The sequence below is a fragment of the Centropristis striata genome, chromosome 11 (genome assembly GCF_030273125.1).
Source record: "Centropristis striata isolate RG_2023a ecotype Rhode Island chromosome 11, C.striata_1.0, whole genome shotgun sequence".
NCBI classification, from domain to species: Eukaryota; Metazoa; Chordata; class Actinopteri; order Perciformes; family Serranidae; genus Centropristis; species Centropristis striata.
The window spans coordinates 5022367-5049233 of record NC_081527.1 but is presented as its reverse complement, the minus strand read 5'-3'; the positions used below and the strand labels follow the sequence as shown (position 1 = coordinate 5049233).

Below are 26867 nucleotides of genomic sequence, written 5' to 3'. Positions count from 1 at the left end.
ACATGTTTTCAGTTATTTCACACTTTTTTTGTTAAGTACATAATTCCATATGTGTTTATTCATAGTTTTGATGCCTTCAGTGAGAATCTACAATGTAAATAGAATGAGAAGGTGTGTCCAAACTTTTGGCCTGTACTGTATAAACGTGGCCTAATTATATGACCAGCACCTGTATATGTATACAGAGATAGAGACAGAGTGGATTTGGACTTCAGGTGGATCTAGAAAAGATTTTTAGAATACTCAAGAAGTCAGAATAAAAGGTCATTTCAACAATACTCTTCAGTCAGTGTTTAGCTTTTTGACATTTGTTATCCATTAGTAATGGATTTGATCTGAAACCACTGACACGACAGCTGTAAGCTGTAAGTAAGGTGGATCTAGAAAATGTTTTTAGAAGCGTCCACTAGCCAGAGTGAGCACGAAGCGTGGCACACGGAGGAATGAAGGGACGACAGCTGACAGCCAGGAGAGATAGGGGACCTGGCTCAGCAGGAATTTGAAGGAAGTGTTATCAGTGACACTCCGTCCTGGAAATAATCAGATAAAACAAAAATATTGTTGTCAATTATGGGACAGTACATGTAAGTAAATTCCAGTGTTAAAATGAACAAAACAAACTAAAATACTGATACAAACTTACCATCGACATCTTTTAACCCGTAGCGCCTCGCCAGGTCACAAGTCATGAGCACTTTCCCAGTCAGGGACATCAGATTTTTATCTTTGAGGCAGACAGAGAAATGATGCAAAGTTTACAAATGACCAAAACCACTTGTACACTGCAAAAAAAAAAGGTGTGTCTAAAAACAAGATAAAAACACTAAATCTGAGGGAAATTATCTTCCTGCATGGACAGATAATTTTACTAAAGGTACATTTGTTTGGACAAATATAATGACAACAACAAAAATAGCTCACAAGAGTTTAATTTAAGAGCTGATATCTAGACATTTAACATGGTTTTATTGATATTAACCAAAATCACTATCAACAAAACCATGGAAAATGGCTACACTGCAAAAAAGGGTGTGTCTAAAAACCAGATAAAACAGTAAATCTGAGGGAAATGATCTGCTGCATGGACAGATAATTTACCTTGACAAGATTTCTTAAATTAAGATTATTAAATCTAGAAATAAACATGTTGAACACTTAAAATAAGAAATTAACTCTTAAAACCAGATAAATTAAAGCTGTCAGCAGTGATGAACTGGCCCGAGCAGAGTGACCTGATGATTATTGGTTTCTTACCAAGATAAAAAAAAAACTTTTTGTGTCTTTATTTTGTGATTTTACGTCTTTTGTGTCCCTTTTTTTGGGTGTTTTTTTTTTTGTCTTTTTTGGTCATTTCACGTCTTTTTGTCTCTTTTTGGTATTTTTTTGTCTTTTTTTTGTCTTTTTGGTGTCTTTTTTGCACTGCAAATAATTTGTTTCTTATCAAGATAAAAAAAACGTAAGATTTAGAAGTGTTAGATAATTAAAATAAACAACTTGTGCCAGTAAATGCTTGTTACAGAGTGTGCAGATTAAATCTGACTTTCTCAAATGCTCACTTCTATAAAATCGTTCTCAGCGTTCAACATGCTTATTTCCAGATGAAATAATCTTAATTTAATAAATCTTGTCAAGGTAAATTATCTGTCCATGCAGCAAGATCATTTCCCTCAGATTTACTGTTTTTATCTGGTTTTTAGACCTTTTTTGCAGTGTGCCAGTAAATGCTTGTAACAGTGTGTGCAGATCAAATCTGACTTTCTCAAATGCTCACTTCTATAAAACTGAAAACTTAATATCACTTCCTTTCTGACTGTGATGTGAACAGCATCTCATAGAGAGTAATCCTACCTGTGACCAGGTTCACAATGCACTTCCCGCTCATTTCCGTAGTTTCTCCATTGGCAAAAACATCTTTAATCTGAAAAAAAAAAAATCCAGGGATTTAGCAAAAAACTGAAGTAGCATATATGAATATACAGTACTGGAAAAAATATTAGAATACCCTTTTTAATTTCTTGTTCATTTTAATAACCAAAATAATTATCAAGAAAACCATGTTAAATGTCTAGATATCAGCTCTTAAATTCAACTCTTATCAGCTATTTTTGTTGTTTTCATTATGTTTATCCAAACAAATGCACATTTTGTTGTACCAGGCATTAAAACAATAACAGTGAAGAAAACAAGGGTGGTCTAATATTTTTACATGACTGCATATACCAATGATTTACCTTTAACCCATTTAGGCCTAAAATACCTGGAAAACCAATGGGCGATTTTAAAATAACGCCCTAGTTAAAGTTTTTTTTGGTCATTCTGTCCTTTTTTTGGTAACTTTGTGCCTTTTTTGGTAATTTTGTGTCTTTTTTAATACTTTTGTGTCCTTTTTTGGTAATTCTGTGTCTTTTTTAAATTATTTTGTGTCTTTTTTGGGTAATTTTGTGCCTTTTTTTGGCAATTTTGTGTCTTTTTTAATACTTTTGTGTCTTTTTTTGGTAATTCTGTGTCTTTTCTGGGTAATTTTGTGCCTTTTTGGGTAATTTTGTGCCTTTTTTCTGCAAATTTTGTGTCTTTTTTAATACTTTTGTGTCTTTTTGGTAATTCTGTGTCTTTTTTTAATAATTTTGTGTCTTTTTGGTAATTCTGTGTCTTTTTTTAATACTTTTGTGTCTTTTTTGGGTAATTTTGTGTCTTTTTTAATACTTTTGTGTCTTTTTTGGGTAATTCTGTGTCTTTTTAAAAAAAAGACAATACTCTACCTTAGGAGTGACACCCTGTGGTGTTTCTTTCTCCAGTATGTGAGTCACCAGCTCTGTTTGTACCGCTCCCGGCCACAGACTGACAGAAGCCACTCCTCTGTTTTTCAGATCAACAGCCATGTCTGCTGCTAGCCGGTCACACTGGAAACACACCAGACAACAGAACAGGTTTTTAATACAGTCACCTTATTACACAGCACGTGTACTTGCTTTAATATAAACACAGGGCTTAATAAGAGGAGAACTTACTGCAGCTTTTCCAACACCATATGGCACATTGAAGAGATACCTCAGCCCCCCGATAGATGAAATGGTGACTATCAGACCCCGACCCTGAGCCACCATCATGCGGGATGCATGAACTGAGAAGAAATAGTGGCCTCTGACAGAAAAATAAAAATGGGAATCAGTCCAATCATTGTTTCATAGAAATCTTCCAGTTTCTTGTTAATGTAATATGAGAGAGATACGACTGAAAATGTAAGCTGAACTTAGACTAATAGACAAATCAACAGCTGTTCTCTGGATGAACTGAGAAAAAATAGTGGCCAGATGAATAAAATAAAAGATAATCGCAAAATTTTTCATTGAAGTGAATGGGACGGCCGAAAAAAACGACGAAAAAGAACAATAATTGGAGATTTTTAAACGTCTACTTCTCCGGCAGAATTTCCCCTAGAGACACCATTTAAACTTTAAACAGTAGACACAAGTCTTGTGTATTGGTGTATTAATTTGTGTTTCGATAGGTCATATAGTTTTTTATCTATCCCTGTTCAATGACCAGGATCATTTCTGGAGAAATTCTGAGATTATAATGGGTGTGTATTGCACGGAATGTTCGTGTCAGAGTGTGTGACATCATCACTCAGAGTGTAGAGGGAGAGAAAAAAGTGTCAAAAAATAAATTTGAAAACTGCGCTCCAGTGGCCAGATAAATAAAAAAGGGAATCAGTCCAATCATTGTTCCACAGAAATCTTCCAGTTTCCTGTTAATGTAACATGAGAGAGATACGACTGTCCAAAACCGTAAGCTGAACTCAGGCTAAACAAATCAACAGCTGTTCTCTGGAAAACTGTCAGCAGACACGAGGAAATGACTCAGTGGACTTATCAGACATGACGAAGCATTAAATCATACCTGAGACCTGTGTTGTTGATGGAATCCCAAATGGTTGGATCAAGTTCCCAGAACTTGGTCCCGATGTTCTCAAAGATAGCCTGGAATAACACATAACAATGTTTAGAGTTTATGTAAAAAAGTCACAGTTGGCAGTTTATGATTGGTGATCTTTAATATTCCTGCTTTGTTTAACCCTCTGGGCTCTGAGCCTATTTTGGCCGTTTTCGAATATTTTTGATTTTGCCCTTCATGTACCACATAGAACATTTTTATTATGCCCATATTTGGTATCCATTTTTTCTTCACCTATATGATCTGACAGTTATTTTCTCACTTTAACCTATTTTATCAACATATTGAGCCCAAAAATCATCAAATTGGAGTTGAAAAATTATACTATTTACTACAATAAAAACCACAAATATGCTCAATGAACTGTTTTGGTTTGGAAAATGTAAACATAGGATACAAATATGAACATATAAAAAGGTAAAAATTTAAATGTAATGAAACTATATACAAAAAAGTCCCATAAATATTATATTTATAGGCTTTTTTCCTTGTTAGCTGCAACTCTTCAAAACAAACTATGTGTGAAATTACACAGAGAGCTACACCATCGCTCAAATATTTCTGTACTATCAAATTAAAACTATCATATCTTTGGTTTTACATGAGCTAGGAATGTCAAACAAAAATTGTGAGAAAAGTCTGAACTTTGGAAATTTTGTAAATTTGATAGCAGCGCCATCAACTGTCTTTAACTCTAACTTTCTTTTTCTTTTCTTTTTTCTCTCTTCCGTTTTTTAAAATTTCTTTACATATTTTTATGAATTCATTTCAATTATGGTCTTTTATTCACAGTTTCACTCTATTTTAGGTGTTCCACAAGTTATTCAAGTATGAGATTGTAGAGTAAATAATGTGGTGAGAGTTAGCTAGTATCTCTTTATGAGGGTCTCTCGAGGGACTACGTAGCTATTTATATGACAAATTGTGATTAAATAATGTAACTCTGAGTGATTTATATGATGTTATATGTATAATCAAAATGCTGCAGAGATTTAACTGAAAGGCGGAGAAGTACTGGAAGAGAGGAGAAGTAAAATAAGGCCTAGATAAGAATGTTAAGTTTGTGCCAGAAAAACACCTGTGATCTTTCACCAGAGGTGCTTGTTGGAGTGCTTGTCCCGGAGAGCTGGTGGGACCGGGGTTGCCCAGCTGGGCAAGAAGCAGCATTAACAAGTGCTAAAAAAACAGTAGCATATAATAAGCGAGAAATGAAAAATAAAAAAGGCTGTGTATGACAAACAGAGATGAGTGAGAAATAAGAATATAGAAAGACTCTGTGGGAACCAACGGATAACTTTAAATCATAGTAAATAAAGCATAGAAAGGCCCTATGGGAACCAATGGATGACTTAAAATCATAGTAATATTTTCAACCCCTAAACATATTGATGTCTCTCTGCCAGGGGATGAGGTAATGCCACCTGCACCTAGGGGGGCGGATTTGGAGCAGCCCCTAGGAGGAGAAACCTAAAGAATCAACAAATTTTATTGGAGGAAAGGTCATAATAAATATTTATGATGGGATGGACAGATGTGTGTGATTTCTCTATAAAACCTCATGTAAGTTTCATTTCGAGTTAGAGAGCTTATGGACTGCACCTTGTGTGTATTATATTTGTTCTCTCCACTTTTTATCGATAATAAAGTGTTGTCCTAACATCTTGGACTCCTGCTTGAAGATTTTTGAGACCTGTTAGAGAGTTTTTTTGAGCTGTTTTCCAACTGGGCTTTTGAATAACTGTTAAAGATAGAGAAGTAATTTTTTCCAATTGGACTCCTTTAAAAACTAATTTATGAGCTATTTGACCTACAACTTGGACCAGTAAATTACACGACAAGATACATAAAGTCCTGTTTCCTGTCAGTGCAGTGTGTCTACCTGTATTCCAGCGTAGGCGTTGTTAACCAGGATATCCAGTCGGCCGTTCTGTTCACGTTTAATCTGCTCAAACAGCTCTTCAATGTCTCCGTCTTTAGTAGAATCACAGATAACCGGCACACAGTTTCCACCTCTCTCCTTAACCTGCGTTCAATAGAATAGAATAGAATAGAATAGCCATTATTGTCATTGTACATAGCACAACGAAATTAGCGTGCAACTCCCATAGTGCATAAAACAAATTGACAACAACAAGACATAAACACTTCAGGACAATAAGGTAAAGAGGCATAAAAAGTATAAAATATCACAGCAAGAATAAATAATTGAATGGCAAAAAAAAAATACAGAATATAGAATAAATAGCTATGTATATGGTCTATACCCAGAGGGGCATAACATAAATGACCATGAACAAGTTTTTCTTAATTTGTGGTTATTACAGGCAAAACGAGTGATTGATTTAACATGTAAAAACATTGGTAAACCAGCATATCACAGTGGTTTAAGGAATTATCTTTATGTTTGCCCTTGGAAAGAATTACATACATGCTTAAGAATAAACAAGAGGTGTTTCAAAGAGTATGGGGACGTTTTATACATTATATTAAGAACAATAATCTGGCTCATTTAATAAACGAACCTGGAGCAGAATAATTTTACCCTCTGCATATTTATACTTCTTTTCATTTGGTCTATACTCATGTACTCCTTTTTTAATTGATAATCAAGGACTCTTGTTCTTAAATTTTGCTACCTTTGGCCACCATTGTTTTGTATTTTTCTTGTGACCTATGTGTCAACTTTGTAAAACAAAACTCAATAAATATATTGTTGGAAAAAAAAATAGCTATGTATATAAAGGAGGTGAATGAGGATGAGTGGTAGCATGTAGAGGTAGTATTTTAGATAAAATGAATATAAATATATTGCACTATAATATTATTGCACTTATACGGTAAAGAACAGGACGCAGAAGATACAGAAAACAGATGAAGGTTGTGTGTGGACAAAACTACAGAGAAGAGAAGGAACTACAAAACTACAGAGAGGAGAAGGAACTACAAAACTACAGAGAAGAAGAAGAGAAGGAACTACAAAACTACAGAGAAGAAAAAGAGAAGGAACTACAAAGCTACAGAGAAGAGAAGGAACTACAAAACTACAGAGAGGAGAAGGAACTACAAAACTACAGAGAAGAGAAGGAACTACAAAACTACAGAGAGGAGAAGGAACTACAAAACTACAGAGAAGAAGAAGAGAAGGAACTACAAAACTACAGAGAAGAAAAAGAGAAGGAACTACAAAACTACAGAGAAGAAGAAGAGAAGGAACTACAGAACTACAGAGAAGAGAAGGAACTACAGAGAAGAGAAGGAACTACAGAACTACAGAGAGGAGAAGGAACTACAAAACTACAGACATGAGAAGGAACTACAAAACTACAGAGAGGAGAAGGAACTACAAAACTACAGAGAGGAGAAGGAACTACAAAACTACAGAGAAGAAGAAGAGAAGGAACTACAAAACTATAGAGAGGAGAAGGCCAACATTTCAGGTGCAGTAGACATTTCTTTTTCTATCTTACAGCTGTTTTTTTTTTGTCGTCCCTGTAATAAACTGAAGTCAAAGCATCACCTGAGCAGCCGTTTGTTTCAGCGTGTTCTCCTGGCGTCCTGTGATGTAGACGGTGGCTCCGGCCTCAGACAGCTGCAGAGCGATTCCCCGGCCGATTCCTCTGGAGGCTCCTGTGACCACACACACCCAGCCAGACAGGGACATTTTCCCTGAGGAGGAAACATCACACATGTAAGCTCAAACACACCATGTTATACAAAAGATATATAGATATATAGGTCTGTCAGTCAAATATCGTCACACTGTTAAAATAGTCATTTTTTGTCAAAATTGGTTTTTCTTTTGCCTAAATCATCTCCTCCTATGGTAAAATCTCCATCCTCAGTTGATCAGATCATGTGATTTTACCCCTTTAAGATCATGGCCTATGTCAAGTGTGTGACTTAAGTGGATTTATTATGCCTAAGTCAAAATAAAATGTGACTTAGGCAGTTTTTTGAACATGCCTTTGTGACTTAATCAAGATATGGTGACACTTTATTTTGAAGGTGTCTACATAAGAGTGACATGAGCGTGTCATTAACATGACATGGGATGTGTTATGAACATTAATGACACTTTGAAGTAACATTAATGCTCATGATACTTGTCATGTCATGTTCATGACAGGCTTGTGTGACTCTTATGTAGACACCTTCAAAATAAAGTGTGACCATATCTTGTTTAACCCTCTGGAGTCCATGAAAGCGCCGGAGCATGACTTCTTCATTACGTCAAAAAAGACACAAAAATGACCAAAAAAGACACAAAATGACTAGAAAAAGACACAAAATGATCATGAAAGACACAAAAATGACCAAAAAAAGGCACAGCAACAGACACAAAATGACCAAAAAATACACAAAATGACAAAAAAAAACCTCTGGAGTCCACGAAAGTGCCGGAGCACGACTTCTTCATGACGTCAAAAATGACCAAAAAAGACACAAAATGACTAGAAAAAAAGACACAACAAAAGACACAAAATGACCACAAAAAAAGACATGAAAAGACTTGAAAAGGTTTCAAAAATGGACAAAATAGCCCTATAAGACTCCATAGAGTTAAGTCACAAAGGCATGTTCAAAAAAATTGCCTAAGTCATTTATTTCTCTTAAGTTAAATAATTTACACACAGTGTTATTACTATGCCAATAGCCATCCTTTGTTACATCCTTTTTGAGTTAAATGATCAATAAATGTGATATGTTACATTTTTGGTGGTTTTTTGTGTTTCCTGCAAAACTTGAAAAAAAGAGTGAGGCGATTATTTTAACAGGGTGACGATATGATTAGAGGTAAACTGGGAAAATAGAAATTGGAACAGAGATCGCATAAATGATTCCCAGTGGTGGAAAGTAACTAAGTAAATTTACTCAGGTACTGCACTTAAGTACAATTTTAAGGTACATGTACTTTACTTGAGTATTTCCGTTTTATGTAACTTTATACTTCTACTCCACTACATTCAGCTGACAGCTTTAGTTACTTTTCGGGTCGAGATTTAACATGAAAAACATGATGAATCTAAAGTGATTAGACATTTATCTTTATATTTAACCTAATAAAAGTACTTTAATTGAACCATATGCTTACATAAATGCATCAATAAATCAACAAATAATCCAATAATGTATTTGGAATATATAACAATCTGAGTGGGTCCATTCTGCATAAGTAGTACTTTTATTTTTAATTTTCTTTAAGTACATTTTGATGCTTTTTACTTCTATTTTTAGTAATTTTTCCTGAGGAGGAAACAACACAGAAGCAGTGAGCTCAATGAATAATGGTTTCCAAATGTATAAATAACTAATAGAGGCATGTCAGGTTATTATGACCAGAGGTGACAGGAAATAAAGTTGTTGCAACATTGTTGCATGAATCAGTGTCTGCTATCAGCTGTTCATAGTTCACCTGGTGAATCAATGTTTGTTTTTGTCTAGTCACTGTTTTCCAGCATTATTAGAGCTATAGGTGATCTAGTTAAATGATTATGAATTTAAACTTTTCCCCAAATCACATAAGTATAAAAGCACATGCAATAACACAACTACGTCTTAGTGTTAAAGGCTATTAATAGAACAAAATAAACTTTTACTGTTGTGTTTGGCGACTTATTGATACTATCAGAAACATCTGTTCAGTTTGTTATATAACCAAAAAAAAAAGCTGATATGTAACGAGGTCTTTTTTTTTTAATCCATAAAAACGAACTCTACTGCCATATGAGCGCTTTTTTTTTAGTTTTTATTGTAGTTTTTGTACAACAAATATGACCATATGACGACATTATTCTCGTTAAAAACAACCATAACCATGAAAATCACAACATAAAAGGCGAATAACCTCACTGCTCGTTTAGCAATACGCTTATCAGTGACAATATTATCTTAATATAGCCTATAATAAAGATACAAGACTCGGTTATTTAACACAGATTGTATAGTTAACTTTAAAATCAATAGAATTGCATGAAGAATATCCAACCTTATTCCACAGAAAGCGCTGGATCTGGTTTGTCAAGTCCTAATAATAAATCTTCAGATGTTAACGAGCAGGAAACGTGACGCGATTTATGTCACGGCTGATTTGTTTCTGTGCTGCTCCTGTAATATGTTACTGAGTAAGAGCCTCGACCTGCAACAATGTGGGCAATGTGACAGTTACACAGCTATAAGGGCAACGCAACTCTCGCGAGAAGACGCGAGACGAAGCAGAAACGGGATTTTACAGTTGACTGAGGAGTCACTTAAGCGCACTTCCTGCTTTGTTTAACCCTCTGGGCTCTGAGATTATTTTGGCCGTTTTTTAATATTTATGATTTTTGCCCTTCATGTAGCACATAAAAAAATGTTTACTAGCCTATACCTTTATTGGGTATCCAGTTTTTCTTCACATAAACGATCTGACAATTATTTTCTCACTTTAACCCAGGGATCTCAAACTCAAATTACATTACATTACATGTCATTTAGCAGACGCTTTTGTCCAAAGCGACTTACAATAAGTGCATTCAACCTGATGGTACTAGACATAGACCATAGGAATCGAGTAAGTACATAACTTTAAGAGCTAACTGTCATTGCTAAGGAGTGCTATATGTTAAAGAAGAAAAGAAGAGAAAAGAAGATTTTTTTTTTTTTTTTTTTAAATATATATATCTGTTAGGTGACCATGACTTAACCGAGGTATTGTTGGAAGAGATAGGTCTTCAGCCTGCGGCGGAAGATGTCCAGGCTGTCTGAGGTCCTGATGTCAGTAGGGAGCTCGTTCCACCATTTGGGAGCCAAGACAGAGAAAAGTCTGGAGGTGGTTTTGAGGCGAGTTGACCCACGCAAGGTGGGAGTCGCCAGCTGTTTGGCTGATGCAGAGCGGAGAGGACGGGCAGGAGTGTAGAGTTTGACAAGGTCCTGGATGTAAGTAGGACCTGAACCGTTAGCAGCAGAGTACGCCAGAGCTAGAGTCTTGAAGCGTATCCGCGCAGCCACAGGTAGCCAGTGGAGGGAGCGGAGGAGGGGTGTTGTGTGTGAAAATTTGGGAAGATTGAAGACCAATCGAGCAGCTGCATTCTGGATGAGTTGTAGAGGTCGGATGGCTTTGGCAGGCAGACCTGCCATGAGGGAGTTGCAGTAGTCCAGGCGTGAGATGACCAGTGCCTGGACCAGGACCTGAGCTGCCTTCTGGGTGAGAAACGGGCGGATTCTCCTGATGTTATGCAGCAAGAATCTGCAAGATCTGGTAGTGGCGGTGATGTTTGTTGAGAGGGACAGTTGGTTGTCAAGAGTTACGCCAAGGTTTTTGGCGGTTTCTGTGGTGGTTGGAGGCAACCACTGTGTCCTGGACAGTGATGTGGAAGTCAGTGGTGGGAGAGCCCTTCCCTGGGAGGTAAAGTAGCTCAGTCTTTCCCAGGTTGAGTTTGAGGTGGTGCGAGGACATCCACTGGGAGATGTCGGCCAGACATGCAGAGATACGTGCTGCTGCACGTGTTTCAGACTGGGGAAATGAGAAGCTTAGCTGGGTGTCGTCGGCATAGCTATGATAGGAGAAGCCATGCGAGTGGATGAGGGAGCCAAGGGAGTTGGTGTAAATCGAGAAGAGGAGCGGACCAAGGACCGAGCCTTGAGGGACCCCGGTGGTGAGTAGACAGGGTTCTGAAACAGAACCCCTCCAAGTTACACGGAAGGTGCGGTCCTTGAGATAGGATTTGAGCAGAGAGAGGGCAGAGCCAGATACTCCAAGGTGGTGAAGGGTGGAGATGAGGATCTGGTGATCCACAGTGTCAAAAGCTGCAGAAAGGTCCAGTAGAACCACAACAGATGAGAGAGAGGCCGCCTTCGCCTTGTGAAGCTGTTCAGTCACAGCGAGAAGGGCAGTCTCTGTTGAGTGGCCCTTCTAAAAACCAGACTGGTGAGGGTCAAGGAGGTTGTTCCCATGCAGATAGGAGGACAGCTGATTGAAGATAGCCCGTTCCAGAGTTTTGGAGAGGAACGGCAGGAGAGAGACGGGTCTGTAATTGTCCACTAAGGATGGGTCGAGGGTGGATCTCTTCAGGAGAGGATTCACCCTTGCTTCCTTCAGAGAGTTAGGAAAGCAGCCAGTAGTCAAGGAAGTGTTGACAAGATGGGAGAGGAACGGGAGGAGATCAGGAGCAATAGACTGAAACAGGTGGGAGGGAATAGGATCCAGCTGACAAGTGGTAGGACGGGCAGAGGTTACAAGGCTGAGCACTTGAGGAGGAGACAGTGGAGTGAATGCTGAGAGGGAGGGAGACGCTGATGGGGAGGGAGGAGAGGCAGGTTGTGAGACTGGATGGGTAAATGACGAGCGTATGTCCTCAATCTTTTTCAGGAAATGGTTGACAAAGTGGGTTGGTAGGAGGGAGGAGGTAGGAGGGGGAGTTGGAGGGACCAGGAGGTTTGTAAAGATGGAGTAGAGCTTCTTGGGGTTGGAGAATGAGGATTGGATTTTGGTCTGATAGAAAGAACTTTTTTCAGCTGAGATTAAAGATGAGAAGGCAGCAAGAAGAGATTGGTAGTTGTGTAGGTCCTCAGGGTGTTTAGTTTTCTGCCATTTCCGTTCTGCTGCCCGTAGGGGAGCTCTGGTGGCACGCACAGAGTCCGACAGCCAAGGGGCAGGGGAGGACTTGCGCACTTTCCGAGGAGTGAGAGGACAGAGTGAGTCAAGAGAGGAGGAGAGGGTGGCAAGGAGAGTGTCGGTTGCAGAGTTGGGCTGCAGAAGTGAGAATGAGGGAGGGATGAGAGAACAGTTGAGGCCAGAGCAGGAGGAGAGAGAGAGCGAATGTTGCGGCGGACCAGTGCAGTATCTGTCGGTGAGAACAGACAGTCCGATCGGGAGAGTGGGAGGGAGAACTTGACGAAGTGGGGTTACAGAGAGATTGGTAGTCGAGCAACTCCTGGTGAAAATGAGATCGAGGAGGTTGCCAGCTTTGTGAGTAGGGGGTGATGGAGTGAGCAAGAGAGCGAAGGAGGAGAGTAGAAGTAGTAGGTCTGCTGACTTCTCGGGCTGGATGTTGAAGTCCCCGAGAAGGACAAGTGGTGGACCATCTTCAGGGAAGTTTGACAGTAGGACATCAAGCTCCTCCAGAAATTCTCCAAGGGGACCAGGTGGGCGGTAGAGAACGACAATGGTTATTGGTGAGGGAGAGGTTAGTAGTAGGTTACTACTGGAGGCAGTATCAAAATGACCAAAAAAAGACACAAAATGACAGAAAAAAAATAAATTACTTAAAAAAAAGACACAAAATGACCAAAAAAATACACAAAATTACCAAAAAAAGACACAAAATTACCAAAAAAAGACACAAAATTATTTTAAAAAGACACAGAATTACCCAAAAAGACACAAAATTATTTTTAAAAAGACACAAAATTACCAAAAAAGACACAAAATTACAAAATTGGTCCGCAGAACGCGAGTCTGAGACCCATGCTTTAACCTATTTTATCAACATATTGAGCCCAAAAATCATTAAATCCTAGTTGAAAAATTATACTATTTACTACAATAAAAAACACAAATATGCTTAATGAACTGTTTTGGAACTTGAAAATGTAAACATAGGATACAAATATGAACATATAAAAAGGTAAAATTTACATATAATAAAACTATATACAAAAAAGTACCATAAAACATGTATATTTATAGGCTTTTTTCCCTTCTTAGCTGCAACTCTTTAAAACAAACTATGTACAAACTTTACAAACTTTTTCTTTTTTTTCTCTTTAGTTTTTTAAAATTTCTTTAAATATTTTTATGAATTGATTTATATATAGATTTACATCACTATTGCTATTTCTCATTTAAATGTATTTATCTGTATTTTCTTTTTATCTTTTTCTTTTGTCTATTATTATTATTATTATTATTATTATTTATTAATGTATCCTTAACTGTGTAAATGATTTTTTTTTTTTTATATTTTTATTAATGAATTTCTATTTAGATTTGATATTATATCACTATTGCTGTCTTTTATTTCATTTTTATTTATGTTTTTCTATTTCTTTCTATTTATTCTATTCATAATTATTGATGTTATTGTTTATTTTTAATAAAGTAATTTTACTTTAATTGAGAATTTTATTTCGAACATGTAAAAGTCAAACCAACACTAAAAATAAGATAAAATAAAAGAATGAAATTAATTTAATTTAATGAAATTAAAAGAAATATACAATGAAAGAAAAAGAAAAGAAAATGAGAACCGGTCAAACCTGTACATGCAGCAGCTCAGTTGTTTATTTCTCTTAACAGATTAAATATAACATGAGGGCAGATTATTAGCATCAACTTTTTAGTTTGAACCGTGCTAGTTACCAGATTAGTAATATTTAGAGGTTTTTTACAGACGTAGGCTGTTGTGATATAGTTTATAACATTTAATTTAGCCAAAAAAAATCAGCGAAGCATGTTATTTTTCTGTCAGTGAACTATCTTGCTAAAGAATGTGGGAAGTTGTCTTTGGTTCAATTTACAACATTTCACACACGATGGCGCTAGAGACTTCCTCAAAATACATGAATGAATCTATGAACAAAAGAATGAACAACAGTCGGAGTGAGCATTATTTATTTGCATTACATTTTAAAGTTTTATACAAAACTTATAATTTCCTTATAATATACATAGATATAGTATATACAGATATACAGATGATAAAAAAGTGAAAATATAAATACAACCATATACGTAGTTAAAATGTTATAGTGATTTTGTATACTGCTTAAGAAGATACATTAGTGTTAATGTTAAATTCAGATAATATGCTAGAGCTTCCTATAGAAATTAAGTACTTAAAGGGTTTGTACGGGTGCCCGAAATCCTCGAAAATGCTTGAATTTTAATGTTGAAAGTGCTTGGATTTTGGATTAAGTGCTTGTAAATGCTTGAAATTCTTACTGTATTTCTCTTGCAATCTGACTATAGATCAGTGGTTCTCAACCTTTTTGAATCGCGACCCCCAATTTAACATGCATGTTGTCTGCGACCCCCGCTCACTGAACAGAATCACACACGCACAGTTCAGATCATACAAAAAACAAACAAAATGACCAAAAAAGGAAACAAAATGATCAAAAAAGACACAAAATGACTTACAAAGACATGAAAAGAATTAAAAAATGGACAAAATAGCCCAAGACTCCATAGAGTTAAGTTGTTAACCCATTTCTTGTTCCCTGAAAAAGGCCTACTTGTATAATTCTGAAATGTACATTATTTTCCAGTTTTGGTTAAGCTTACCTTTTTTATTTACCTCTGGCAGTTCACCACTTACCTTTGGACCCTTTCAAGCTGTTCATTTGACTTGAACTGCTTGAATTTCAATAAAAAAATGGAAAAATTGGGGTGTTCTAAAACTTTTGACCGGTAGTGTATATATATTTTTTTTCCCATGACTATATTTTGTGATGTTCAATACTCAACTTGTACTATTGTGAAATTCAAACTGGACTTGACGTCTGTATTTTAAAAACCACGGCCATGGCCCTGAAATAAGTCCCAAAGTTACGACCCAGTGAATTGTAGACATACTGACAAGAAATAGTTTACAGCCTATTCAATTTTTTCTTTGTATTATAAAAAAGATGGAAACAAACAATCATCAGTGTGCCGTGATACTGAGTGACCTCGAGCAATATCCTGAATTCATATCAGCTTCAGACAGGCGTCCTGGGTACACAGCTGGAATAGTCAGTGAGACATTCAACCCTTATTTAACAAAAGAAATGACTAGATGAAAACAGGAGCAAGTTCACGTTTCTTTATTGTTCCATTAGCCAGTAAAATACCATAGTAGTAATAGTATTTAGTGTGCGTTTACATTTAATAGAAATATAACAATCATATGCCCAAAATAGGTGAAAAAATACATAACCATTTATGTTTCTATAAACGTTGTAGTGATTTTGTATACTGCTGAAGAAAATACATTACATGTAGTAATAATGAGAAATTCACATTGTCTTATTTAGTGGCTTCACCCACGTCTATATAGATATGAGTGTTTAAATTCAGAAACTTAGTAGAGCATCCTACATGCTTAGTTTGGTAACGTTAAACTTCATAAAACTGCCTTCATTAAGTGATCAAGTAGTAAGAAATGTACTGTGTGCAAACAGTACACATCAATTAAAAGTGCTATATTTACTTTTTACTTCATAAAACTTCAATTTCTAAGGTAGAAATGGATATATACATCTATATATATATATATATATATATATATACATACATACATACATACATACAGGTGCTGGTCATATAATTAGAATATCATGAAAAAGTTGATTTATTTCAATAATTCCATTCAAAAAGTGAAACTTGTATAATGTATACATTCGTTCCACTCAGACTGATATATTTCAAGTGTTTATTTCTTTTAATTGTAATGATTAGAACTGACAACTAATGAAAAATCCCAAATTCAATATCTCAGAAAATGAGAATATTGTGAAAAGGTTGAATATTGAAGACACCTGGTGCCAAACTCTAATCAGCTAATTAACTCAAAACACCTGCAAAGGCCTTCAAATGGTTACTGAAATTAAAATACTGAAATAAATCAACTTTTTCGTGACATTCTAATTAAATGACCAGCACCTGTATATGTATACAGAGATAGAGACAGAGTGGATTTGGACCATGTAGCTGGTCTGTATGATAGCTCCACTTCAGGTGGATATAGAAAAGGTTTAGAATACTCAAGAAGTCAGAATTAAAGGTCATTTCAACAATACTCTTCAGTCAGTGTTTAGCTTTTTGACATTTGTTATCCATTAGTAATGGATTTGATCTGAAACCACTGACACGACAGCTGTAAGCTGTAAGTAAGGTGGATCTAGAAATGTTTTTTTAGAAGCGTCCACTAGCCAGAGTGAGCACGAAGCGTGGCACACGGAGGAATGAAGGGACGACAGCTGACAGCCAGGAGAGATAGGGGACCTGGGTCAGCAGGAATTTGAAGGAAGTGTTATCAGTGACACTCCGTCCTGGAAATAATCAGATAAAACTAAATATTATTGTCAATTATGGGACAGTACATGTAAGTAAATTCCAGTGTTAAAAAGAACAAAACAAACTGAAATGCTGATACAAACTTACCATCGACATCTTTTAACCCGTAGCGCCTCGCCAGGTCACAAGTCATGAGCACTTTCCCAGTCAGGGACATCAGATTTTTATCTTTTAGACAGAGAAATTATGCAAAGTTTACAAATGACCAAAACCACTTGTACACTGCAAAAAAAAAAGGTGTGTCTAAAAACCAGATAAAAACACTAAATCTGAGGGAAATGATCTTGCTGCATGGACAGATAATTTACCTTGACAAGATTTCTTAAATTAAGATTATTAAATCTAGAAATAAGCATGTTGAACACTTAAAATAAGAAATTAACTCTTAAAACAAGATAAATTAAAGCTGCCAGCAGTGATGAACTGGCCCGAGCAGAGTGACCTGATGATTATTGGTTTCTTACCAAGATAAAAAAAAACGTTTTGTGTCTTTATTTGGTGATTTTACGTCTTTTGTGTCCCTTTTTTGGGGTGTTTTTTTGTCTTTTTTGGTCATTTCACGTCTTTTTGTCTCTTTTGGGAATTTTTTGGTATTTTTTTTGTCTTTTTTGTGTCTTTTTTGCACTGCAAATAATTTGTTTCTTATCAAGATAAAAAAACGTAAGATTTAGAAGTGTTAGATAATTAAAATAAACAACTTGTGCCAGTATATGCTTGTTACAGAGTGTGCAGTTCAAATCTGACTTTCTCAAATGCTCACTTCTATAAAACCTTTCTGACTGTGATGTGAACAGCATCTCATAGAGAGTAATCCTACCTGTGACCAGGTTCACAATGCACTTCCCGCTCATTTCCGTAGTTTCTCCATTGGCAAAAACATCTTTAAGCTGAAAAAAAAAAATCCAGGGATTTAGAAAGAAACTGTAGCATATATGGATATACAGTACTGGAAAAAATATTAGACTACCCTTTTTCATCCATTTCTTATTCATTTTAATAACCAACATAATTATCAAGAAAACCATGTTAAATGTCTAGATATCAGCTCTTAAATTAAACTCTTATCAGCTATTTTTGTTGTTATCTTTATATTTATCCAAACAAATGTAACAAATGTAACAAATGATTTACCTTTAACCCATTTAGGCCTAAAACGCCTGGAAAAAAGTCTTTTTTTTGTAAATCTGCCTTTTTCTAGTAATTTTATGTATTTTTTTGGTATTTCTGTGTCTTTTTTGGTAATTTTTAGCCTTTTTTGGTAATTCTGTGTCTTTTTAAATACTTTTGTGTCTTTTTTTAAATAATTTTGTGTCTTTTTGGGAATTTTGTGTCTTTTTTAATACTTTTGTGTCTTTTTTTGGTAATTCTGTGTCTTTTTTAATACTTTTGTGTCTTTTTTTGGTAATTCTGTGTCTTTTTAAATACTTTTGTGTCTTTTTTTGGTAATTCTGTGTCTTTTTTAATACATTTGTGTCTTTTTTCTGGTAATTTTGTGTCTTTTTTAATACTTTTGTGTCTTTTTTTGGTAATTCTGTGTCTTTTTTAAATAATTTTGTGTCTTTTTTTGGTAATTCTGTGTCTTTTTTTGGTAATTTTGTGTCTTTTTTTATACATTTGTGTCTTTTTTAATACTTTTGTGTCTTTTTTGGGTAATTCTGTGTCTTTTTTAATACTTTTGTGTCTTTTTTGGGTAATTCTGTGTCTTTTTTGGGTAATTTTGTGTCTTTTTAAAAAAAAGACAATACTCTACCTTAGGATTTGCCCCCTGTGGTGTTTCTTTCTCCAGTATGTACTGAGTCACCAGCTCTGTTTGTACCGCTCCCGGCCACAGACTGACAGAAGCCACTCCTCTGTTTCTCAGCTCAACAGCCATGTCTGCTGCTAGCCGGTCACACTGGAAACACACCAGACAACAGAACAGGTTTTTAGTACAGTCACCTTATTACACAGCACGTGTACTTGCTTTAATATAAACACAGGGCTTAATAAGAGGAGAACTTACTGCAGCTTTTCCAACACCATATGGCACATTGAAGAGATACCTCAGCCCCCCCATAGATGAAATGGTGACTATCAGACCCCGACCCTGAGCCACCATCATGCGGGATGCATGAACTGAGAAGAAATAGTGGCCTCTGCAACATAAATAAAGATGGGAATCAGTCCAATCACAGAAATCTTCCAGTTTCTTGTTAATGTAACGTGAGAGAGATACGACTGTCCAAAAATGTAAGCTGAACTCAGACTAATAGACAAAAAAAACAGCTGTTCTCTGGATGAACTGAGAAAAAATAGTGGCCAGATGAATAAAATAAAAGATAATACAAGATAATCGCAAAATTTTGCATTGAAGTGAATGGGACGGCCGAAAAAAATGACGAAAAAGAACAATAATGGGAGATTTTTAAACGTCTACTTCTCCGGCATAATTTCGCCTAGAGACTCCATTTAAACTTTAAACAGTAGACACAAGTCTTGTGTATTGGTGTATTAATCCACGTTTCGATAGGTCATATAGTTTTTTATCAATCCCTGTTCAATGACCATGATCATTTCTGGAGAAATTCTGAGATTATAATGGGTGTGTATTGCACGGAATGTTCGTGTCACAGTGTGTGACATCATCGCCAGAATGTAGAGGGAGAGAAAAAATTGTCAAAAAATAAATTTGAAAACTGCGCTCCAGTGGCCAGATAAATAAAAAAGGGAATCAGTCCAATCATTGTTCCACAGAAATCTTCCAGTTTCCTGTTAATGTAACATGAGAGAGATACGACTGTCCAAAACCGTAAGATGAACTCAGGCTAAACAAATCAACAGCTGTTCTCTGGAAAACTGTCAGCAGACACGAGGAAATGACTCAGTGGACTTATCAGACATGACGAAGCATAAAATCATACCTGAGACCTGTGTTGTTGATGGAATCCCAAATGGTTGGGTCAGTTTCCCAGAATTTGGTCCCGATGTTCTCAAAGATAGCCTGGAATAACACAGAACAATGTTTAGAGTTTATGTAAAAAAAGTCACAGTTGGCTTTATTGGTTATCTTTTAATATTCCTGCTTTGTTTAACCCTCTGGGCTCTGAGATTATTTTGGCTGTTTTTGAATATTTCTGATTTTGCCCTTCATGTAACACATAAAAAATGTTTATTATGCCCATATTTGGTATCCATTTTTCTTCACCTATATGATCTGACAGTTATTTTCTCACTTTAACCTATTTTATCAACATATTGAGCCCAAAAATCATCAAATCCGAGTTGAAAAATTATACTATTTACTACAATAAAAACCACAACTATGCTCAATGAACTGTTTTGAAACTTGAAAATGTAAACATAGGATACAAATGTGAACATATAAAAAGGTAAAAATTTAAATATAATGAAACTACATACAAAGAGTCCCATAAATATTATATTTATAGGCGTTTTTTTCCTTGTTAGCTGCAACTCTTCAAAACAAACTATGTGTGAAATTATAGAGAGCTCCACCAACGCTCAAATATTTCTGTACTATCAAATTAAAACTATCATATCTTTGGTTTTACATGAGCTAGGGATGTCAAACAAAAAGTGGGAGAAAGTTTCAAGTCTGAACTTAAGTAAATTTAGTAAAAATTTAGTACAGTAAATTTGATAGCAGCGCCATCAACTGTCTTTAACTCTAACTTTCTTTTTCTTTTCTTTTTTCTCTTTCGTTTTTTAAAATTTCTTTACATATTTTTATGAATGAATTTCATTTATGGTTGTCTTTTATTCAGTTTCACTCTATTTTAGGTGTTCCACAAGTTATTGAAGTATGAGAGTGTGTCTACCTGTACTCCAGCGTAGGCGTTGTTAACCAGGATATCCAGTCGGCCGTTCTGTTCACGTTTAATCTGCTCAAACAGCTCTTCAATGTCTCCGTCTTTAGTAGAATCACAGATAACCGGCACACAGTTTCCACCTCTCTCCTTAACCTGCGTTAGAAACAGACACATCAGCTGGAAACCATAGAAACAAACCCTGACTGAACCAGTACAACTACAAAACTACAGAGAGGAGAAGGAACTACAAAACTACAGAGAAGAGAAGGCCAACATTTCAGGTGCAGTAGACATTTCTTTTTCCTGTCTATCTTACAGCTGTTTTTTTTTGTCGTCCCTGTAATAAACTGAAGTCAAAGCATCACCTGAGCAGCCGTTTGTTTCAGCGTGTTCTCCTGGCGTCCTGTGATGTAGACGGTGGCTCCGGCCTCAGACAGCTGCAGAGCGATTCCCCGGCCGATTCCTCTGGAGGCTCCTGTGACCACACACACCCAGCCAGACAGGGACATTTTCCCTGAGGAGGAAACATCACACATGTAAGCTCACACACACCATGTTATACAAAAGATATATAGATATATAGGTCTGTCAGTCAAATATCGTCACACTGTTAAAATAGTCATTTTTTGTCAAAATTGGTTTTTCTTTTGCCTAAATCATCTCCTCCTATGGTAAAATCTCCATCCTCAGTTGATCAGATCATGTGATTTTACCCCTTTAAGATAATGGCCTATGTCAAGTGTGTGACTTAAGCGGATTTATTATGCCTAAGTCAAAATAAAATGTGACTTAGGCAGTTTTTTGAACATGCCTTTGTGACTTTATCAAGATATGGTGACACTTTATTTTGAAGGTGTCTACATAAGAGTGACATGAGCGTGTCATAAACATGACATGGGATGTGTCATGAACATTAATGACACTTTGTATTTGTAAGTAACATTAATGCTCATGATACTTGTCATGTCATGTTCATGACAGGCTGTTTTTCATGAGATTTAACATGAAAAACATGATGAATCTAAAGTGATTAGACATTTATCTTTATATTTAACCTAATAAAAGTACTTTAATTGAACCATATCTTTACAAAATTAAAACCCTGCTTACATAAATGCATCAATAAATCAACAAATAATCCAATAATGTATTTGGAATATATAACAATCTGAGTGGGTCCATTCTGCATAAGTAGTACTTTTACTTTTGATCCTTTAAGTACATTTTGATGCTTTTTACTTCTATTTTTAGTTATTTAAACAACACAGAAGCAGTGAGCTCAATGAATAATGGTTTCCAGATGTATAAATAACTAATAGAGGCGTGTCAGGTTATTATGACCAGAGGTGACAGGAAATAAAGTTGTTGCAACATTGTTGCGTGAATCAGTGTCTGCTATCAGCTGTTCATAGTTCACCTGAAATCTGGTGAATCCTTTTTTTTTTGTCTAGTCACTGTTTTCCAGCATTATTAGAGCTATAGGTGATCTAGTTAAATGATTATGAATTAAAATTTTTCCCCAAATCACATAAGTATAAAAGCACATGCAATAACACAACTACTTCTTAGTGTTAAAGGCTATTAATAGAACAAAATAAACTTTTACTGTTGTGTTTGGCGACTTATTGATACTATCAGAAACATCTGTTCAGTTTGTTATATAACCAGAAAAAAGCTGATATGTAACGAGGTCTTTTTTTTAATCCATAAAAACGAACTCTACTGCCATATGAGCGCTTTTTTTATTTTTTATTGTAGTTTTTGTACAACAAACATGCCCATATGACGACATTATTCTCGTTAAAAACAACCATAACCATGAAAATCACAACGTAAAAGGCGAATGACCTCACTGCTCGTTTAGCAATAAGCTTATCAGTGACAATATTATCATAATATAGCCTATAATAAAGATACGAGACTCGGTTATTTAACACAGATTGTATAGTTAACTTTAAAATCAATAGAATTGCATGAAGGATATCCAACCTTATTCCACAGAAAGCGCTGGATCTGGTTTGTCAAGTCCTAATAATAAATCTTCAGATGTTAACGAGCAGGAAACGTGACGCGATTTATGTCACGGCTGATTTGTTTCTGTGCTGCTCCTGTAATATGTTACTGAGTAAGAGCGTCGACCTGCAACAATGTGGGCAATGTGACAGTTACACAGCTATAAGGGCAACGCAACTCTCGCGAGAAGACGCGAGACGAAGCAGAAACGGGAGTTTACAGTTGACTGAGGAGTCACTTAAGCGCACTTCCTGCTTTGTTTAACCCTCTGGGCTCTGAGAGTATTTTGGCCGTTTGTGATTATTTCTGATTTTGCCCTTCATGCACCCACATGTTTACTATACCGATATTTGGTATCCATTTTTTCTTCACCTATATGATCTGACAATTATTTTCTCACTTTAACCTATTTTATCAACATATTGAGCCCAAAAATCATCGAATCCAAGTTGAAAAATTATACTATTTACTACAATAAAAACCACAAATATGCTCAATGAACTTGAAAATGTAAACATAGGATACAAATATGAACATATAAAAAGGTAAAAATGTAAATATAATAAAACTATATACAAAAAAGTCCCATAAATATGTATATTTATAGGCTTTTTTCCCTTGTTAGCTGCAACTCTTCAAAACAAACTATGTACAAACTTTACAAACTTTTTCTTTTTTTCTCTCTTTGGTTTTTTAAAATTTCTTTACAAATTTTTATGATTTAATTTATATTTAGGTTTTACGTCACTATTGCTATTTCTCATTTAGATTTATTTATCTGTATTTTCTTTTTATCTTTCTTTTGTCTATTGTTATTATTATTATTATTTATTAATGTATCCTTAACTGTGTAAATCATATTTTATTCAAAATTTTTTTTAATATTTTTAATTCATTTCTATTTAGATTTGATATTATATCACTATTGCTGTCTTTTATTTCATTTATATTTATCTGTTTTTCTATTTCTTTCTATTTATTCTATTCATAATTAGGGCCTCGGGGCAATCGCACCGAGCACTGGTCCCTACAGCAATAGCTGTAGGGACCAGTGCTGCTCTACTGTTATACTGTGGATTTCTTCTTATTCCTCTTCCGGACGCAATTTCGTCCCGCTACTAGTCCTAAATTATATATCAAAACGTGCGGTTTGATCGGGATTGGTGTGCTATTACTTTTCTTTACGGAATATGATTTTTTCGCGACGTAAGTCGCGAAAAACTGCCCAAAATTTTGCATTGAAATGAATGGGACGGCCGAAAGAAAATGAGCAAAAAAGAACATTAATTGAAGATTTTCAGACGTCTACTTCTCCGGCATAATTTCACCTAGAGACTCCATTTAAACTTTAAACAGTAGACACAAGTCTTGTGTATTGGTGTATTACTTTGCGTTTCGATAGGTCATATAGTTTTTTATCAATCCCTGTTCAATGACCATGATAATTTTTGGAGAAATTCTGAGATTATAATGGGTGTGTATTGCACGGAATGTTCGTGTCAGAGTGTGTGATGTCATCGCTCAGAGTGTAGAGGGAGAGGTAAAACTGTCAAAAAATAAATTTGAAAACTGCGCTCCAGGCCGCAAATTCCACTCTATAGAAATAATTTATACATAGAAATGTAGGAAAATTTGTCTTCTCACTCACAATCCTCTGATAAAGCTGTCAGAGTTATAGTTTGGGCGTACGACGCAAAGATGCGCCACCAAAACCACCAACAGCCTCATTGGGTCCCATATTAAAAACGCAGGAAGATTTCGGAAAAAGTGAGATTAAATTGTTTTTTTAGATCGCTCTAACAAAGCTATTTTTTAATTTTTCTTTAAAAAAAAACATATGTAGAGGTTCAGGAAGAACTCAGGACGCTCAAAGTGAAGTCGGATCAATGATAGGTATTATGGTTTTGCCAAAAATGCTTTCTGTTCGAGGCCAGAAATTTCACTCTGCCCACCTCTGGCTGCTTTCACTCTGCCAGAAGATTCCACAGCTGTTAATTCCGTTGATTGCTCTGCTCTGATTGGTCGACCCCAACGCTTTGATGTTTTGATGTGATTACAGTTACAGATACACGCACGCACACACTCACACACACACACACTGGTCATTTAATGTAATTACAATTAAAGATACACGCACGCACACACACACTGGTCATTTAATGTAATAACAATTAAAGATACACGCACGCACACACACACTGGTCATTTAATGTAATATCAGTTAAAGATACACGCACACACACACACACTGGTCATTAAATGTAATAACAGTTAAAGATACACGCACGCACACACACACTGGTCATTTAATGTAATAACAGTTAAAGATACACGCACGCACACACACACACTGGTCATTTAATGTAATATCAGTTAAAGATACACGCACACACACACACACTGGTCATTAAATGTAATAACAGTTAAAGATACACGCACGCACACACACACTGGTCATTTAATGTAATAACAGTTAAAGATACACGCACGCACACACACACACAATGGTCATTTAATGTAATAACAATTAAAGATACACGCACGCACACACACACTGGTCATTTAATGTAATAACAGTTAAAGATACACGCACGCACACACACACACAATGGTCATTTAATGTAATAACAATTAAAGATACACGCACGCACACACACACTGGTCATTCAATGTAATATCAGTTAAAGATACACGCACACACACACTGGTCATTTAATGTAATAACAGTTAAAGATACACGCACGCACACACACACTGGTCATTTAATGTAATATCAGTTAAAGATACACGCACGCACACACACACTGGTCATTTAATGTAATAACAGTTAAAGATACACGCACGCACACACACACTGGTCATTTAATGTAATAACAGTTAAAGATACATGCACGCACACACACACTGGTCATTTAATGTAATATCAGTTAAAGATACACGCACACACACACTGGTCATTTAATGTAATATCAGTTAAAGATACACGCACACACACACACACACACTGGTCATTTAATGTAATAACAGTTAAAGATACACGCACGCACACACACACACAATGGTCATTTAATGTAATAACAATTAAAGATACACGCACGCACACACACACTGGTCATTTAATGTAATATCAGTTAAAGATACACGCACACACACACTGGTCATTCAATGTAATAACAGTTAAAGATACACGCACGCACACACACACACACACACATATGCGCGCGTAAGCGCGCACACTGCTCCAGATACAAATGTTTCACACACACACATTTTGAGGTTAAAGGGCATAGGTTGCTGTATAAATAAATACTTGAAGAGGAATAGTATCATAACATTACTAGTATTAATTGTTTGAAATCTCTGAAGAATCTCATCATAGTGTACACACACCGGCAGTAGCCCCCGTGGCCCTTTCAAAATTTCCCCCAGAGGAAATTTTCTAGTTATTGAAGTTATTGTATATTTTTAATAAAGTAATTTTACTTTAATTGAGAATTTTATTTCGAACATGTAAAAGTCAAACCAACACTAAAAATAAGATAAAATAAAAGTGAAATTAAAAGAAATATACAATGAAAGAAAAAGAAAAGAAAATGAGAACAGGTCAAACCTGTACATGCAGCAGCTCAGCTGTTTATTTCTCTTAACAGATTAAATATAACATGAGGGCAGATTATTAGCATCAAATTTTTAGTTTGAACCATGCTAGTTACCAGATTATTAATATTTAGAGGTTTTTTACAGACCTAGGCTGTTGTGATATAGTTTATAACATTTAATTTAGCCAAAAAAAATCTGCGAAGCATGTTATTTTTCTGTCAGTGAACCATCTTGCTGGTTTTTGGTTCAACTTACAACATTTCACACAAGATGGCGCTAGAGACCTCAAAATACATGAATGAATCTAAGAACAAAACAATGAACAACAGTCGGAGTGAGCATTATTTATTTGCATTACATTTTAAAGTTTTAGTATATACAGGTATACAGATTATAAAAAAGTGTAAATATAAATACAACCATATATGTAGTTAAAATGTTATAGTGATTTTGTA

At 35.6% G+C, this 26867-nt stretch overlaps 2 protein-coding genes across 2 annotated transcripts; both read right to left on the bottom strand.

The window, feature by feature from the left end:
- Positions 1–75: 75 nt before the first annotated feature.
- On the bottom strand, positions 76–10126 carry LOC131980412 (dehydrogenase/reductase SDR family member 1-like). The gene is made up of 9 exons (XM_059344654.1): positions 9941–10126; positions 7472–7620; positions 5834–5977; positions 3901–3980; positions 3009–3141; positions 2760–2900; positions 1849–1918; positions 644–724; positions 76–530 (listed from the first exon to the last, which is right to left on the bottom strand). The coding sequence occupies exons 2-9, from the start codon at positions 7613–7615 to the stop codon at positions 394–396; spliced, it is 930 nt and encodes a 309-aa protein (XP_059200637.1). The 5' UTR covers positions 7616–7620; positions 9941–10126; the 3' UTR covers positions 76–393.
- Positions 10127–15722: 5596 nt separating this feature from the next.
- LOC131980410 (dehydrogenase/reductase SDR family member 1-like) lies at positions 15723–22956 on the bottom strand. Its single transcript, XM_059344652.1, has 9 exons — positions 22789–22956; positions 21165–21313; positions 20809–20952; positions 19891–19970; positions 18993–19125; positions 18741–18884; positions 17808–17877; positions 17078–17158; positions 15723–16965 (listed from the first exon to the last, which is right to left on the bottom strand). Exons 2-9 carry the CDS (start codon positions 21306–21308, stop codon positions 16829–16831), a joined length of 933 nt encoding a protein of 310 aa, XP_059200635.1. The 5' UTR covers positions 21309–21313; positions 22789–22956; the 3' UTR covers positions 15723–16828.
- Positions 22957–26867: the final 3911 nt, after the last annotated feature.